Source organism: Alexandromys fortis, unplaced genomic scaffold (assembly GCF_014885135.2).
Source record: "Alexandromys fortis isolate MF-2015 unplaced genomic scaffold, M_Fortis_MF-2015_v1.1 scaffold_7, whole genome shotgun sequence".
In the NCBI taxonomy this organism is placed as follows: Eukaryota; Metazoa; Chordata; class Mammalia; order Rodentia; family Cricetidae; genus Alexandromys; species Alexandromys fortis.
In genome coordinates, this window is record NW_026067920.1 from 4,381,250 (window position 1) to 4,397,228 (window position 15,979).

Sequence of the window (15,979 nt, forward strand, 5' to 3'; positions counted from 1 at the left end):
GAACACACACATACACACATATATAAAGAAGATGTGTCAGACTGGATTATAGACTGTGGTCCAGCTAGTCCAACAATGGTTGTCTATCAACAGAAAGTCCAATAATCCAATAGTTGTTATAGTCCACAAGGCTGGGTGTCTCCGATGGTCTTCAGTATATGCTGGAATCCCAGAGAAGTAGGCTCTAATGCCAGTGAAGGAGTGAATCTGCATTGAGAGCAAACAGGCAAAATCAGAGCAAGCTTTATTTTTTTAATGTTGTTTAGATAGGCTGCCAGCAGGTGTGGCCCAGGTTAAAGGTGGATTTTCTCACCACAAAAGATCTGGATTAAAGGTGGATCTTCACACCACAAAAGATACAGATTAAAAGGGGGTCTTTTCACTTAAAATTATTTAATTAAGAAAAAATCCTTCAAAGGTATACCTAATCACTTGAGTTTTAGTTAATTAAAGGTATAGTCAAGTTGGCAACCAATAATATCCATCACAGGTAGACATTACTGTTTTAATTTGCACACGAGAAAAGCACATTCAGACATGTCTGTAACTTACAAAGCTGCACAAGCAACAGTTTGTGGCCTAATTGCACTTTGAGTTTTTGCTGTCCCTACAACCCCCTTAACCCACACATAGACTTAAGACTTAACAGAAATGGATCTACTTGTCCCATTGTTACTTGTATTTGGGTTAGAGGGGAGCATCTGTCTCTGATACCAAGACTGTTTTATAACATTCAGGAGGAGCAAGTGGGTGTTGTAGATGAAGGGTCTGTGTGCTCTTCCTCATGCCATATTGCCTGGGTTTAAACTGATTCTTCTTAAACAACCAAGGGCTCCATCTCTTCTACATGGAATCAGACGGGAACTGTGACGGGGAGACTTTCAGCCAAGCACCCTGTAAGTTACTTGCTCATTTCTGTGCACCAGTGTGTGTTTGGTTCTGCACTGCTCCTAAAACAGGATTTCATGCTGCTAATTGTGTTTTACTCTGTGTGTTTATTTTTCTGGTATTGAGGCATCAACTTGGTGCTCTGAGAACAAGAATGGCTGAGTTTTCCACCAGAAACTCAGGCAGTTTGATGGTGTGCCTCTCTCCATCGCCCTTCCCAGACTTTTCCTGGAAGGTGGCTTCCAAAAGTGTTATCCATTTTGTAATTTCTAAAGACTATTTTTATTGGAAAGTTATAAACTCCCTTGATTTATGGTGCAGTTTTAATAACACTTTTGGGTCCTTTTAAAAGATAAAGTCTTGCTTTGTATGTAGCCTCGGTGCCACCTCCTGAGTGCTAAAGTCACAGGTGTACACCATTCATGGATAGCTTTCTAGATGGCTTTATAGTTTTGGTGTAAAGGAGATCCTTTGAACTAGATAATGTGCTTGTAGTACAAGCATAAGCACCTGAGTTCAATCACTAACACCCAAACACCCATATAAAAATGTTGGGTGTAATAGTGTATGGTTGTAATTCCAGTGTTGGAGAAGTGGAGACAGAAAGGTCCCTGGGCCTTGATGGGCAGCCAACTTAGCCTATTTGGTAAGTTTGGGACTAATAAGAGGCCCCATTTCAAAAAACAAAGTAGATGTCTCCTGAGGAATGCTACCCACTGTTATTTTCTGGTCTTCTCATGCACACACCCATGCAAACATGTATATACGCACACATATTTGTTACTAATCGCTCAGAGACAAGTTCTTGAAGCATATAAAATAAATACAATCTAACAAATATAAGCTTTATTCAAGTTGGAAAGTCATCTTTCTTGTCACAATTTCTAATAAACATATTTGCATAAAATATTATTCTACATTTTTTAACTTTTAACATCTCTTGCTATTTTATATCAATCTGAATCCTCTTAGATTTAAATACATGAATTACAAACATAAGTAATTCAAGTATAAACTAAATAATACATGTAATTAGAAATGTTTGGTATAAAATAATGTGGAAGTTTAAAGAATAAGAGAATGTAAGTCATCTTTCCCTGTCTGTTCTTCCCACTAGTCCCTGATTAGAGTAGCTAGGAATTAACTAGGTGTATTAGTTAGGATTCTCTAGAATGGTGTTTCTCACACTTCCTAAAGCTGTGACCCCCCCCAACCATAAGATTATTTTTGTTGCCACTTCCTAACTGTAATTTTGCTACTTTATGGATTGTAATGTAATACCTGTGTTTTCTGATGGTTTTAGGCTACCCTGTGAAAGGGTCATTCTACCCACAAAGGGGTTGCAGCTCACAGATTGAGAATCACTACTCTGGAGGAACAGAACTAGTAGAATGAATCTATATAGAGATACAGAAAGATAATTCATTAGAGTGACCTACAAACTCTAGTCCAGCTAGTCCAACAGTGGTTATCTATCAGTGGAAAACCCAAGAGTCCAGTAGGTCTTCAGTCTAGGAAGCTGGAAGTTTCTACTGATCTTCACAATACTAAAGAAGTAGGCTCTAATGTCAGTGAAGGAATGGACTCGCCAGAAAGAGTCAGGGCAAGTAGGCAAAGAGTAAACTTCCTTCTTCCAAGTTCTTTATATACACTGCCACCAGAAGGTGTGGCCCAGGTTAAAGATAGATCTTCCCACTTCAAAAGATCCAGATTAAAAGTGGGTATTCCTACTTCCAATGATAACTCACAGATTTAGTTAATTGCCAATGTAGTCAAGTTGACAACCAAGAATAGCCATCACACTAGGCATCCAGTGACACAGGCAGAAGAGGCACCGGCTGACCTAACTCAGATGACTGTACAAGGAGGAGAAAGCAGGTAGCTTGGTGTGGGTGTTCTCTTGGGCACAAGGAACCTGCTTTGGTACTATAAACTCTCGGGTCTGTTGTCTCTCAGGCTTCTCACACTTGCTCTAGGAGGCAATGATGAGGGCATCTACCTTTCAGACTAAATCCACCTGGGTACCTACCTACAGATTCAGGTTCTCCCTGGATGTCCTGGCAGATTCTTTCTCTGTTTATTGCTTTTCTCTGTCATCATCTGCTTGTTACAGTCTTGAAGCAGGTTTTCTTTTGGACTACCAACTAGCTCCCAAATAAAGACACTGAGACTTATTATTAGTTATGAATGCTTGACCTTATCTTATGCCTGTCCCACTAGCTCTTATAACTTAAATTAACATGTTTCTCATTTCTCTTCATCTACATTTTGCCTTGGGGCTTTTTTTCATTCTGTATGTCCTAGTCTGTGTCTGTCTGTCTGGCAGCTGCCTGACCAGCTGGCCCCAGGTGTCTCCCTTTCTTTCTCCCCCATTCTTCTCTCTCTCTCTCTCTCTCTCTCTCTCTCTCTCTCTCTCTCTCTCTCTCTCTCTCTCTCTCCCCCCCTCTATCCCTCCCTCCTACTTATTCTTTCTGCCCACCAGCCCCCCCATCCCTCTACTGCCTAGCTATTGGCTGTTCAGCTTCTTATTAGACCAATCAGGTGCCTTAGGCAGGAAAACAACACATTTTTATATCATTAAACAAATTCAGCATAAACAAATGTAACACACCTTTACATAGTTAAAGCAATATTACACAACATAAACAAATGTAACACACCTTTACATAGTTAAAGTAATATTCCACAACATAAACAAATGTAACACACCTTTACATAGTTAAAGTAATATTCCACAACATAAACAAATGTAACACACCTTTACATAGTTAAAGCAATATTCCACAACATAAACAAATGTAACACGCCTTTACATAGTTAAATATTCCAAAACATAAACAAATGTAACACACCTTTACATAGTTAAAGCAATATTCCAGAGTACAGTCCCATGTCACTCTGGTTGTTCAGATACTTGTGAGAGTGAATCGTGAGCTTGCGGCTCTCTCTTCATGAGCTCATGCACTACGGCAAAAAAATTCTGAGCATGTGTCCTTTCAGAGGATATCAATTTTTCTTTTATAACTTTGCCATTGTCTTATGACTATGTGTGGCCCTCAACTCTGCCACAAGCCATGCACAGTGGTATCCCCACTGTCCATGGTCCTCTCCCCAGGGTTAGTTCCTGATTGTGTCTTCAGATCTTCTCAGACAGCTTTTTCTCTGACCAAGATTAATTGAATGTTTGCCTCTGTTGTCCCATAATGTTGGTATTTTCATGTTTTTACACATAAAACTTGAATCTAGCTGTACATTATTTAACCAGTTGTCATTACCATAAGATGGCCAGAGTTTGAATTATAGTTTTCCTTAAACTGAACAAAATTCAGTTGATTAAACCATGAGCTGAGTTCGAGGCCAGCCTGGTCTACAAAGGTCTCTCTCTGGCTTCTGGCTCTGCTTCAGGTGACTAAGGCTCCCTTCTTGATTGTGCAGAGGGCTGTTGTCTGGGTCAGTGACCTGTAAGTTTTTCCCCCTTAAATCAATAACCATTCTATTAATCATAATTCCAAACTGGTGTGGGATTGTTTGTGACTTATGCCTTCAACAGATTTTGGTTAGAAGCATGTATATTTTTCTGCTGTTCACAGAATCATGTATGGATTGGACAGAGATGCCTTTGGCATCAGTTCAATGATGAGAAACACCTTTAAGTTTATACTTAAATAGCAACCAGAATAAATCTAAAATCTTGAGCATGTGACTCAAACAGTAAGTAGTCATTGCTCTATCAGCTTATCAGAACTATACCATAGAAGGGGAAAGAAATCAGAAACATTTTCCATATCTTAACCTGTATTTACATCTTAAATCACTTTTTAGGCCCTCAAAGCTTATGAACCTTATTTTATTATTTTTTTAAATTGTAATATGATTATATCATTTCACCTGCTTCCTTTTCCTCCTTCCCATATGTCCCTCCATGTACCTGCTCTTGCTCCCTCTCAAATTCATGACCTCTTTTTTCTTTGTTTATTTTAAATATATAGATTTTTTTCTAAATATACATTCTGTATAATGTTACTTGGTATTGAATAACCATTTGGGGAGCTCTTCCCTGGGAAGTCTAATTCTCCTGCTTTCAGCATTCCTTAGTTGCCTGTAATTCTTTGTCTAGTAGACAGTCCCATGTGACTTCCTCCCTCCACGCTAGCATGTCTGTTGGTGTTGTCATTATTTAGGTCCTGTTTAGGCAGCCATATTGATAAGACTTCATGAGTGGAGTTTCTCTGACTTTCTTAGGAGACACATCTCATAACAAATGTCCTGTTCCTCTGACTCTTCTGACTCATCTTCTGAAATGATCTCTGAGTCTTAGGTACAGGAATTGTGTTGTAGATGTATCCATTGGAATTGGGCACCACACAATCTCTTATTCTCTGTGTTTTGATCAGTTTTCTGTAATGGTCTCTGTTGCAAAGAGAAGTGTCCTTGATAGGTGTGAGAACTATACTTATCTATGGGTATAAATATTTAGAATGTAGTTAGGGATTATTCTGGTTTAAAGTGGCAGTAATATGCTCTCCAGGCTCTGCTCAAAGTACATGGTGTTTTCAGCAACAGCAATTTATCTTCTACCTCTGGGAGGCAACTAAGGGCAACAGCATTAGCCTACGACTTCTCAAGGTTGGTTCAGGAGTTTTAGTTAGATAGTGTATGGCTCTTAGGGGAAGCATTGTCAGCCCAAATGGGATGGTTTATTTAAACTATATATGTCCAAGCATACTCAGACTTAGCTGTATTATTTATAATTTTTAGGTAGATGACTTTTTCAGAATCCGTACTGTTATTTTACCCTCCTCCTTCCTTTTGTATTTGTCTCTTTCCTTAATCATAGCCCCCTCCTGTTTTTTCACATTTTTCTCTTCAAATCACTAAAACTCCATTATTCCCAGTTCTGCTGTTCTCTCTGCCGTGGACCCTTTTACTTTCCTCATTTCTGCAGTTACTCCAGTTTATACACTCACATCTGAAGACTGGGCGCTAAAAAACCACAGGTGAGAGGAAACGTGACATTTGTCTTTTTGAGTCTCAGTCATATCACTAAGGCGATCTTTTCTAGTTTTATCCATTTATCTGCAAAATTCATGATTTCAGTTTTCTTTACAACTGAATAATATTTCCTGGTGTATATGTATCACATTTTATTATCTGTTCATCAGTTGAAGGGCATTTAGGTTATATCTGTTTCCTAGCTATCATGGACAGAGCAACAACAAACATGGATGAACAACTATCTGCGGAGTAGTAGGATGTCAAATCCTTTGGGCATTTGCTAAGAAGTAGTATAGCTGAGTGAGATGATGGATTAACTTTAGTTTTTGAGGGTTCTGCACACTGATTTCCAGAAGTCCGACCAACAGTGAATGAAGGTTCTCTTCGCCTCTGTACCCTCTCCAGCATCTCTTCTCAGTTGTTTGCTGATCTTTGCCATTCTGACTTTGAGGGAACCAACGACTGCTCTCAACTGCAGAGCTAATTCTCCAGGCACTGAATAATATTTTTAAAAATCATTTATACTGCAATATTTGCAAAAAAACCTATTTTTTCACATATGCCCCCTCCTAAGAGAAAGTCCCTACCACCAGCTGCAGTCACTTCCACCTATTTCTGTGTTACTCTGCTTCTAAGTGATAGAAGGTATAAAGTGTAGTGATATTTCATTTATATTTTAATAAATAAAGCTTGCCTGAAGAGCAGAGAGTTAAACAACCCCACTGGTCAGCCTTTCAGACCAGGCAGTGGTAATACACACCTTGAATCCTAGTAGCCACACTAGTTGCCATAGAAACTGAGTGATACATGCCTTTAATCCCAATGGTGCATGCCTTTAATCCCAGACCTAGAGAGGACTATAAAAAGGGAGGAGACAGCTCTCAGACAGTCTCATTCTGAGATTCCTGGAGGCAGGATTGCCATTTCGGACTGAGGTCAAGGTAAGAGACAGTGTGCTTTGCTTTTTGGGTCTTCAGGTTGAACCCCAATTTCTCTCTCTGAGTTTATATTAATAGTGCTTCACTAAAGTGTTCTGTCTTTTGTTTTCCCTGCACATTTTGACATTTTAATGAAACAATAATAGGTTATGGCTTATTAAAATTACAAAAAATTGATTTAATCAATTGTGCTGAAGTTTCATCTGTGTATATAAAGTAATCACATTGGCACATTTTTTCAACAGCTGCTTAAGTCTTAGTTAGAAAATATTGCCATGTATGAGGCCAGTCTACAAAGTGAGTTCTAGGGCTACACAACACAATGACACCCTGTCTTGAAACACCACAGCACACCCTCAAAAAAGAAAGAAAGAAAATATCCCCAGGCATAGTGCCACACACCTTTAATCTTAGCACTCAAGAGGCAGAGGCAGGCAGATCTCTATGAATCTGAGGCCAGCCATAGGCCTCATAGTTTATATAGTGAGATCCAGGACAGCTAGAGCAATGTATTGAGACCATGTCTCTAAAGAGAGAGAGGGAGGGAAGCGGAAAGGGAGAAAAGAAAAAGATCAACATTTATACACTCCTTGTGCTACATCTTTGAGTCTCCACCCCGACCCCCAGTTTCACTTGAGATTTTCCTACTTCTTTGTGACGGGGTATTTGGGACTATTTACTAAACATTATAAATATTATGTTTTGAAAGTTTGAGTCTTTTTGATTTTCATGACAGGGTTTCTCTGAGTAGCTTTGGAGCCTGTCCTGGAACTAGCTTTGAAGATCAGGCTGGCCTTGAACTCACAGAGATCCGCCTGCCTCTGCCTCCTGAGTGCTGGGTTTAAAGGCATGCACCACCCCTGCCCAGCTAAGTCTGATTTTTAAAATTCACTAAAATGTTAACACTTTTGTTTTAGTGGGTCGTTGGCCTAGTTAGGCTCAGACTACAATCTCCAATGGCTGTGGTGCCACTGTATGTTGTTTCTGGGTCTTCTAACCAGCACCTGAGGAATCCCTTTTCTTGGTCTTCTGACTTAAATCCTGAGGCTTTAATAATTTGAACCTGCTGCACACTCTCTCTACTAACCACATACTGATGGAGTACTGAGGGGGACAAATGATCAATTTGCTGTCTGTCTGGTAGTATTTCAGTTTCTGCTCTGTTTTTCCAGTTTGTGTCCAGCTCTAATTTATCAGCATCTTCTGAATGCTGCCCTGTGCATTGTGACCAGTTTTCACAGCTGTATTCAGTACTCACTATATCTTAGCAGGAGCAAAAATGTCACCTTTACTTTTTCCATCTTAAACAGATTTATTGAAACAAAATTGATATACCAGAAACTTCATATGTTACATTGTGATTTGATGAATACATTTAACTATGAAACTACCCTCACAATAAAAATAGTAGACATATCTAACACCTGAACGATCTTTGTGACCCTTTATAATATCTCCCCTCAACTTGTATGCATGTCCCAGTTCTGTCACTGTAGATCACTTACATTTCCAGGAAGCTTATGTTGATGGAGTCACATAGTGTTTACCTTTTTGTCTGACTTCTTTGGCACAGTTATTTTTGAGATTCATGCATGTTGATCCGAGTTTCAATACTTTTTTACTGCTGAGCAGTATTCTATTCAAGCTGTATACTACAGTTTGTTTATGAATTCCTTTATTGACTTGGGTAGAATTGTTTCCTGTTTGGGGTATAAGTACGTATATTCATGCATGTTCTTTACATATATATGTATAATACATATATAATAATACGATAGTAGCTGGGGCATACACTAGGTCTGTATGTGCTGCTTCCCTTATGTTTCCATTCCTCTATGTTTTGAGAGAAGGTACCACCATATCTTAGCTGGTCTACATAGGTCAGGCTGGATTCCAACTCACAGAAATTCTCCTGCCTCTGTCTTCTGAGTTCTGGGATTAAAACATGTAGCACTTAGTGTTCTTCCGCAGCTACTTACTGCCATGGCTCCTCAATGAGTGGGGGCTCTTGTGCCCTTTATCCACTCATGCCAGAATGTTGATGGTTCAAATCTTGTGTAGACCGTGTACAAGTAACAATAGCTGCTAAGTTCATGAGTGCAATAGCTTTGTCATCTTTACATTCTTTCCTCACCTTCTTTTGGGATGTTCTTTGACCCTGGAAGAGGGGTTGTATAGATTTCCCATTTGGGGTGTGCTCTCAGCAATCACTTATTCTCAGCACTTAAACCAGTGTGACTATCTGCAGTAACTGCTGTTCACTGTAAAAGAAGCTGCCCTGATGAAGGTTGTCAACAGCACTAACCTTTGGGTATAGACTAAGCAACTATTTAGAAGACAATTTGACAGATTGTTCATTTAGCAAAACAGTAGTAGGTTCTGTAGTCAGAGGTTGCTCGTTCATTTCCTGGCCACCCAGACTCGAAATAATCACACAGAAACTGTATTATTACAACACTGCTTGGCCTATTAGCTCATGCTTCTTATTGGCTAGCTATTATATCTTAAATTAACCCATTTCTGTTAATCTGTGTATTGTATTGCCATGTGATTGTGGCCTGCCAGTAATGTTCTGTATGGCGTCAGGCATCTGTCTCCTGTGGTAGCTACATGGCTTCTCCCTCGACTCTGCTGTCTGTCTCTCTCTCTCTCTCTCTCTCTCTCTCTCTCTCTCTCTCTCTCTCTCTCTCTCTCTCTCTCTCCAGCCTGGCTATATTCTGTTAAGCCATTGGCCAGTGGCAATAAAACATTCACAGCATACATCACCTCCCACATCAAGGTTCTTTTGTGGCCTACCACCTACCTAAAGCCGAGGGACTTTTGACCAGATTTATATGACTAAGCATGAATTACTTCTGTGGAGTGGGCCTCAAATCCAGCTAGAAAGCAAAAGCTACTACACTGTTGCACCAGTTAGCCCATCTTGCCTGGCAAGTCTGTACTGTAGCATGCAACATTATCCATCCACCCATGCCAGCATACTGCCAAACAAACTCCTTTTAATTTTATTATAGTTTAAGAGAAAAATAAAACAAACAACAACAAAAATAGTACAGGGAAGTTGTAAATCTCAACAGCTGCCCAGGGGAGGAGAGTAGAGTAGGGAAAGAAGCCACACCTTTCCAGAGTTGGATGGTGGTTGGCAGCACACGCCTTTAATCCCAGTACTTGGGAGGCAGAGTCAAGTGGATCACTGAGTGTGAGGCCAGCCTGGTTACACAGTGAGTTCTTTGGACAGCCAGGGCTACACAAAGAATCCCTGCCTCAAAAAGGGGGGGGGGTAAGAAAAAAAGCCATATCATTTGAATTAAGCCTGCATGGAGTTCAGTCGGTAGACAAGCAGAGAGCGAGATTCAGAGAAAATGTAAGAAAACCAAAATACCAGACAGGCTCTGACCATCATCCAAAACAGACAGAAGAGAGCAAAGGGGAAAGTTGTGCCTTTCTGAGTTAAGACTCAACAGTAGCTCCTGGCAGATTCGAAATGACTGTGCTAAGGGATAAGAATTCTGAGGAGAAGTACATTATCTCATTAAAGGACTAATTATTGCTCCTTGCTCTTTGTATGGCTTAAGATGAATACACCTTCGGGGGGAGGGAGCGATCCTTTGCCTGCCAAGTGGTTGACTTGCCAAACTACATTAATTTACAGGAGGAGACAAGGCATGTTTCCATATAGAAATGAATTCCATCATTTCCTGTGACATTCCTTTCTAAAGAGGTAACCCTAAAGTCACTTAGGAGATGGAGCGTTGACATTACCCATTGCTACCACGAAAGTCTAAAGGTCTAGTTCCAAAGCTCTTCAACAGAGGGATTATTATCCAGCCAGAATGAAACTCCTTTTTTGAAAAGAGAAAATAATTTTTTCTCCTTTTTATTGAGCTCTACATTTTTCTCTGCTCCCCTCCCTTCCTCCCCCCCTCAACCCTCTCCCAAGGTCCCCATGCTCCCAATTTACTCAGGAGGTCTTGTCTTTTTCTACTTCCCATGTAGATTAGATCTATGTATGTCTTTCTTAGTGTCCTCATTGTTGTCTAGTTCTCTGGGATTGTGATTTGTGGGCTGGTTTTCTTAGCTTTATGTTAAAAAACCACTTATTAGTGAGTACATATAATAATTGTCTTTCTGTGTCTGGGTTACCTCACTCAAAATAATGTTTTCTAGCTCCATCCATTTTCTTGCAAAATTCAAGATGTTATTTTTTTCTGCTGTGTAGTACTCCACTGTGTAAATGTACCACATTTTCCTTATCCATTCTTCGATCAAGGGGCATTTAGGTTGTTTCCAGGTTCTGGCTATGACAAGCAAAGCTGCTATGAATATAGTTGAACACATGTCCTTGTAGCACAATTGAGCATCCTTTGGATATATACCCAAAAGTGGTATTGCTGGATCTTGAGGAAGGTTGTTTCCTAATTTTCTGAGAAATCGCCACACTGACATCCAAAGGGGTTGTACCAGCTTGCATTCCCTCCAGCAATGCAGAAGTGTTCCCTTTTCCCCCACAACCTCTCCAGCATAAGTTGTCATCGGTGTTTTTGATCTTGGCTGTTCTTACAGGTGTAAGATGGAATCCCAGAGTTGTTTTGATTTGCAATTTTCTGATGGCTAAGGACGTTGAGCATTTCCTTAAGTGTCTTTCAGCCATTTTAGATTCCTCTGTTAAGAGTTCTCTGTTTAGGTCTGTGCTCCATTTTTTTTATTAGATTATTTGTTCTTTTGATGACCAATTTCTTGAGTTCTTTGTATATTTTGGAGATCAGACCTCTGTCTGATGTGTGTTTGGTGAAGATCTTAAGAAAATTATTTTTATATGCATAGTTGTTTTGCCTGCCTGTGTGTCTGTGGTACAGTGTCTGTGGAAGCCAGAAGAGGGTGTCAGATCCACTGAGACTGGACTTACAGTTTTAAGCTACTGTGTGGGTCTGGAAATCAAACCCTTGTCCTCAGGAAGAAGAGCTGATACTGTTAACTGTGAGCCAGCTCCCTTAGTCACTGACACTATTTAAACATATCAATTTAATATATAATACATATATTTCTAAATTAGTTTATGAAATTGTGGTTTTCCATAAGGCTTTTCATATCTTTAGCTGCCTCCTCCCGTTTCTCCATCCTCATCTCCACTAAACCCAAGTATTTCCCTCATCTACTTTCATATCGCTTATGTTCTACTACCCTTGTCCAGCCTCAAGACCTCTCCCCCATCATGGACCTTTTCTAGCTTTCTGACCTCTACAAACACTCCAAATTAAACACACAAATCTAAAAACTTGAAGGTAGAATCTGTATGTGAGACAGATCATATGAAATTTGTCTAGGCCTGGGTTATTTAATTTCATATATTTCCAATTCCATCCATTTCCTGTGAACTTCATAATTTCATTTTTTCACAGGTGAGTAGCCTTACTTTTTAAAGATCCACCTTCTTGTCCTTTATATTAGGCCACTTAACTGTCCCATAACTCACTAAGAGCTATCTTTTGTCTTTTCCTTGCATTTATTTCCTGTTTCAGTTTGGATAGTATGTTTGCTTTACATCACTGCAACAAAATGCCCGATATAAATAACTTAAAAACAGAAACTATTTGTTTTGACTCACAATTTTAGAGGATGATAGATGTCTTGGCATTTTTATGTCAATCTAACACATAGAGTCATCTGGGAAGAGGAACTCTCAACTGAGAAAATGCCTCCATAAAATTGGGCTATAAGCAAATCAAATCTGTAGTGCATCTTCTTAATTAATGATTGATGTGGGAGGGCCCAGTTCACTGTGGGTGGTGCCATCATTGGGCGGATAGTTCTGTGATATATAAGAAAGCTGTCTGAGCAAGCCATGGAGAGCAAGCCACTCCTCTATGGCCTCTGCTCCAGTTTCTTGCGTTGAGTTTTGCCCTGACTTCCTTGACAGTGGACAAAGTTGGGGAAGTATAAATAAAAGTAATCCTTTCTCCCCAAGTTGCTTTTGGTCATGGAGGTTTATCACGGCAATAGAAACCCTAGCAAAGATAATTGACATGAATAGGTAATAGATATTTTCAGGGTTTTTCCCTAGGATGAGATATTTTTAATAGTTCATCTCTTTCTGATGCTGTTTTCATGGGTTGTCTGGACAATCCAAAGAAATGTCCCAACTAAAGCTAATTATATTTTAACCTCGAGGAAAGACTTTTTAAAATATTCTTCTAAATGTCTATAAATTCTAAGTTTTTCACAAATAGCTGCTACAAACATATATAGTTCCTGACCTTGTGTGGCCATTGACTCTTGTTCTCTAGACATCTGGATGGTTCTTGCGGATGGTGGTAATTTCCTCATGTGTGTGCAAGGATCAGCTCTCTGTTGAAGACTTAGCTGGGTGGTGGGCTCAAAAAATGATGATTTTTTTAAATTATCTGTCTTTTTTCATTGTGGGAACCAATTTTCTTTCTATTATTTATGTCCCAAGTGGGAGTAGAAGCCCCCAGTTAGTACATTTCAGACTGTCTAGGCTCTTATCTTGTGTTCTTCTACCTGAGACAATCTGTCAGTCACTCTTCACCCTGCTGGACTCGGCCTTCTGTCCTTCTGTTCCCCCAGTCACGGTGCTGAAGCCTGAGTACTTGTTTTTCTTCTTACTAGATCATAAATTCCATGTGAATAGCCTTTTCAGCCTCCTTTTCTGTTTATGGAATGTGTACCTGCCCTTGTTGCTCTGCTTGGGGTCGTCACTAGGGTGTCAATGTGATTAAAAACAAGGCCATGTCTCTTCCCTACCTGCAGCAGGAGCCATGAGGTCTTTAGTTTTCATCTAAATTCTTCTTTTCCCCAAACTCAGGCCTCCCTGTTCAGAACCACTATTTTCTTCACAAAGGCCTTCTCATGGGAGGAGCCGAGGACCTTTGCTCTCACTGTACTTGCCAGGAGCACATTATTCCATCCAATACCTCTTATCACACATGGCTTAGATGTCCCGTCTAGTGTTTCTGCACCATCAGGCCAGTTTTTGTCAATGTCCTTATTTCACTGCGGTATTGCTCGTGATGCTGGCTCAGAATCTGACAATGTTAAAAATTCAAATTTTCTGACCTTTCACATTGTGTTTTTCTTGAGTGTCCCAATTTCTTGGTTTTCTTCTGTTTTTTTTTTTTGAAAGGCTACAGCTGAATTAATTGAAAATATTAACATCCAGGCATTATTAATTAGATTTTTTGCTTTCATTCTTTATGAGTACTTTTTCTTCCCTAGTGTTCTTTACTTTTATGGCTGTATTCAGTGTCCTGCCAGCGTATTTGTACAGATTGTAGTGCCTGGCTAGGTCATTATTAGGTGATCTTTGGTATGACTTACACTTCCTTTACATACCAGCCACTGATCCTGCTACCTGGTTACTGAATTGTTACCTGAATCATGAACATGTCCTCCAGACCAGTCTTCTTTCCCAGTCAGTGATTCTATTTCCACTCAAGAGACCTGACCTCGGGAAGCCTTGTTTTATGTCCCTATCTCAGTTATCTGGTCCCCTTTTTTCCTGTACACAAGGCATGAAGCCTGCTATAGTTAAGTATGCCACTCATTCAATTTAAGAGTTTAAATGTCACTTGGTGGCACTGAAATCCTGTTTATCTTTTCTCAGCTCTGTTCTTCCCAAGTCAGTGTCCTTATCTATCCCAAAGGCAGTGCTTATTGTCCCATATATATTTCCCTAAATAGTAGTGTGCCGGTTAAACATACTAGTCATTACCTCAGAGTACCCAAAATGCATCAGTGTCACATTAGGGAAAACAAGTCAAAGCACTTTCCCTTGGAGTAGTTTTATCAAGAACAAGCCCATATTTGAATCCTCTCTTTCTCTCCCTGTGTCTTCTGTCATCTCTCTGTAGCATATTGTTTCTGGCCTATCTGTAATCTGTCTGCTTTATAAGTCTGAATCTGTGCCTGCCTGAATGTTGTCTTGTCTCCTCTGTCCCTGTCCCTATGTGTGTCCCTCACAAAGACCTTTACTCTGTATCTATTGAACAGCACAGAAAGCATCACATGGAGAAGGAATGAGTGATACTTTACAAAAATCTTTAACAAAGTTGTAAGGGATGAAACATTACTTACTCTTGCTGACCACCACTGACATCCATAAAAAACAGTGCTGAAATAGACTTATCAACCTGTATTCATGCCACGTCTAACATTTATAGTGGATATTTGCTTTAAAAGGTTGTGTTCACATGTTCTTGTGGTACGATTGAGCATCCTTTGGGTTTATACCCAAAAGTGGTATTACTGGGTCTTGAGGTAGGTTGTTTCCTAATTTTCTGAGAAACCACCACACTGATTTCTAAAGCATCTGTACAAGCTTGCACTCCCACCAGCAATGGAGGAGTGTTCCCCTTGCTCCACATCCTCTCCAACGTAAGTTGTCATCAATGTTTTTGATCTTGGCCATACTGACAGGTATGGTACTGAGATGGGATCTCACAGTTATTTTGATTTGCTTTTCTCTGAAGACTAAGGATGTTGAGCATTTCTTTAAGTGTCTTTCAGCCTTTTGAAAATATTTGTCTGTTCAGAGTTCTCTGTTTAGGTCTGTATACAACTATGTTCATAGCAGCATTATTCATAATAGCCAGAACCTGGAAACAACAAAGATGTCCCTCAAACAAAGAATGCTGGGTGTATTAATGCACACGTTTCCTAGTGACTAAATGCTGCCCCAGGTCACTCTCATATACAGTATGGTCAGGATCTCAAATGCATAAGCTCAAGTGATCCTCCCCTCCTCATCCTCTCATGCAGCTGGAACCACAACATCTGACTTTCTTGTATCATTTAAGAAATCTTTCCTTGCATGGCAGTTATAAAGATGTTCAAATTCTGTATTTTGCAATGTGTCTTTAATTTCACTAAAACATACTTTTGCACATGTGAGAGGTAGAGACTTGCTTATTTTCCATTTGGATAACTTTTGCTATAACTACTATCTCAACGACTCACTTCGTAGTCCTTCGCCAAACAGGAGTGCCGGTCTTCATGGCCTGATTTTAGGCTCTCCTCTGACCCTTGACTCCATGCATTCCTGACTCAGCACTCTCCTCCTCCCCCACCCCCCAGTTATCACTTTCACTCTCAGCATGTGAGCCCCAGGAGTGGGCATGGTGTTTGTCAGATGTCACAGTGTC

General features: G+C 39.9%; 1 protein-coding gene across 1 annotated transcript in view; it reads left to right on the plus strand.

Annotated features, from left to right (window-relative positions):
- The window catches only part of Poln (DNA polymerase nu), a 131,983-nt gene that overhangs the window by 55,822 nt on the left and 60,182 nt on the right, over positions 1-15,979 (plus strand). The window contains exon 14 of the mRNA XM_050140848.1: positions 831-896. Coding sequence (XP_049996805.1) covers positions 831-896 — 66 coding nt within the window. The remainder of the gene's footprint in view (positions 1-830; positions 897-15,979) is intronic.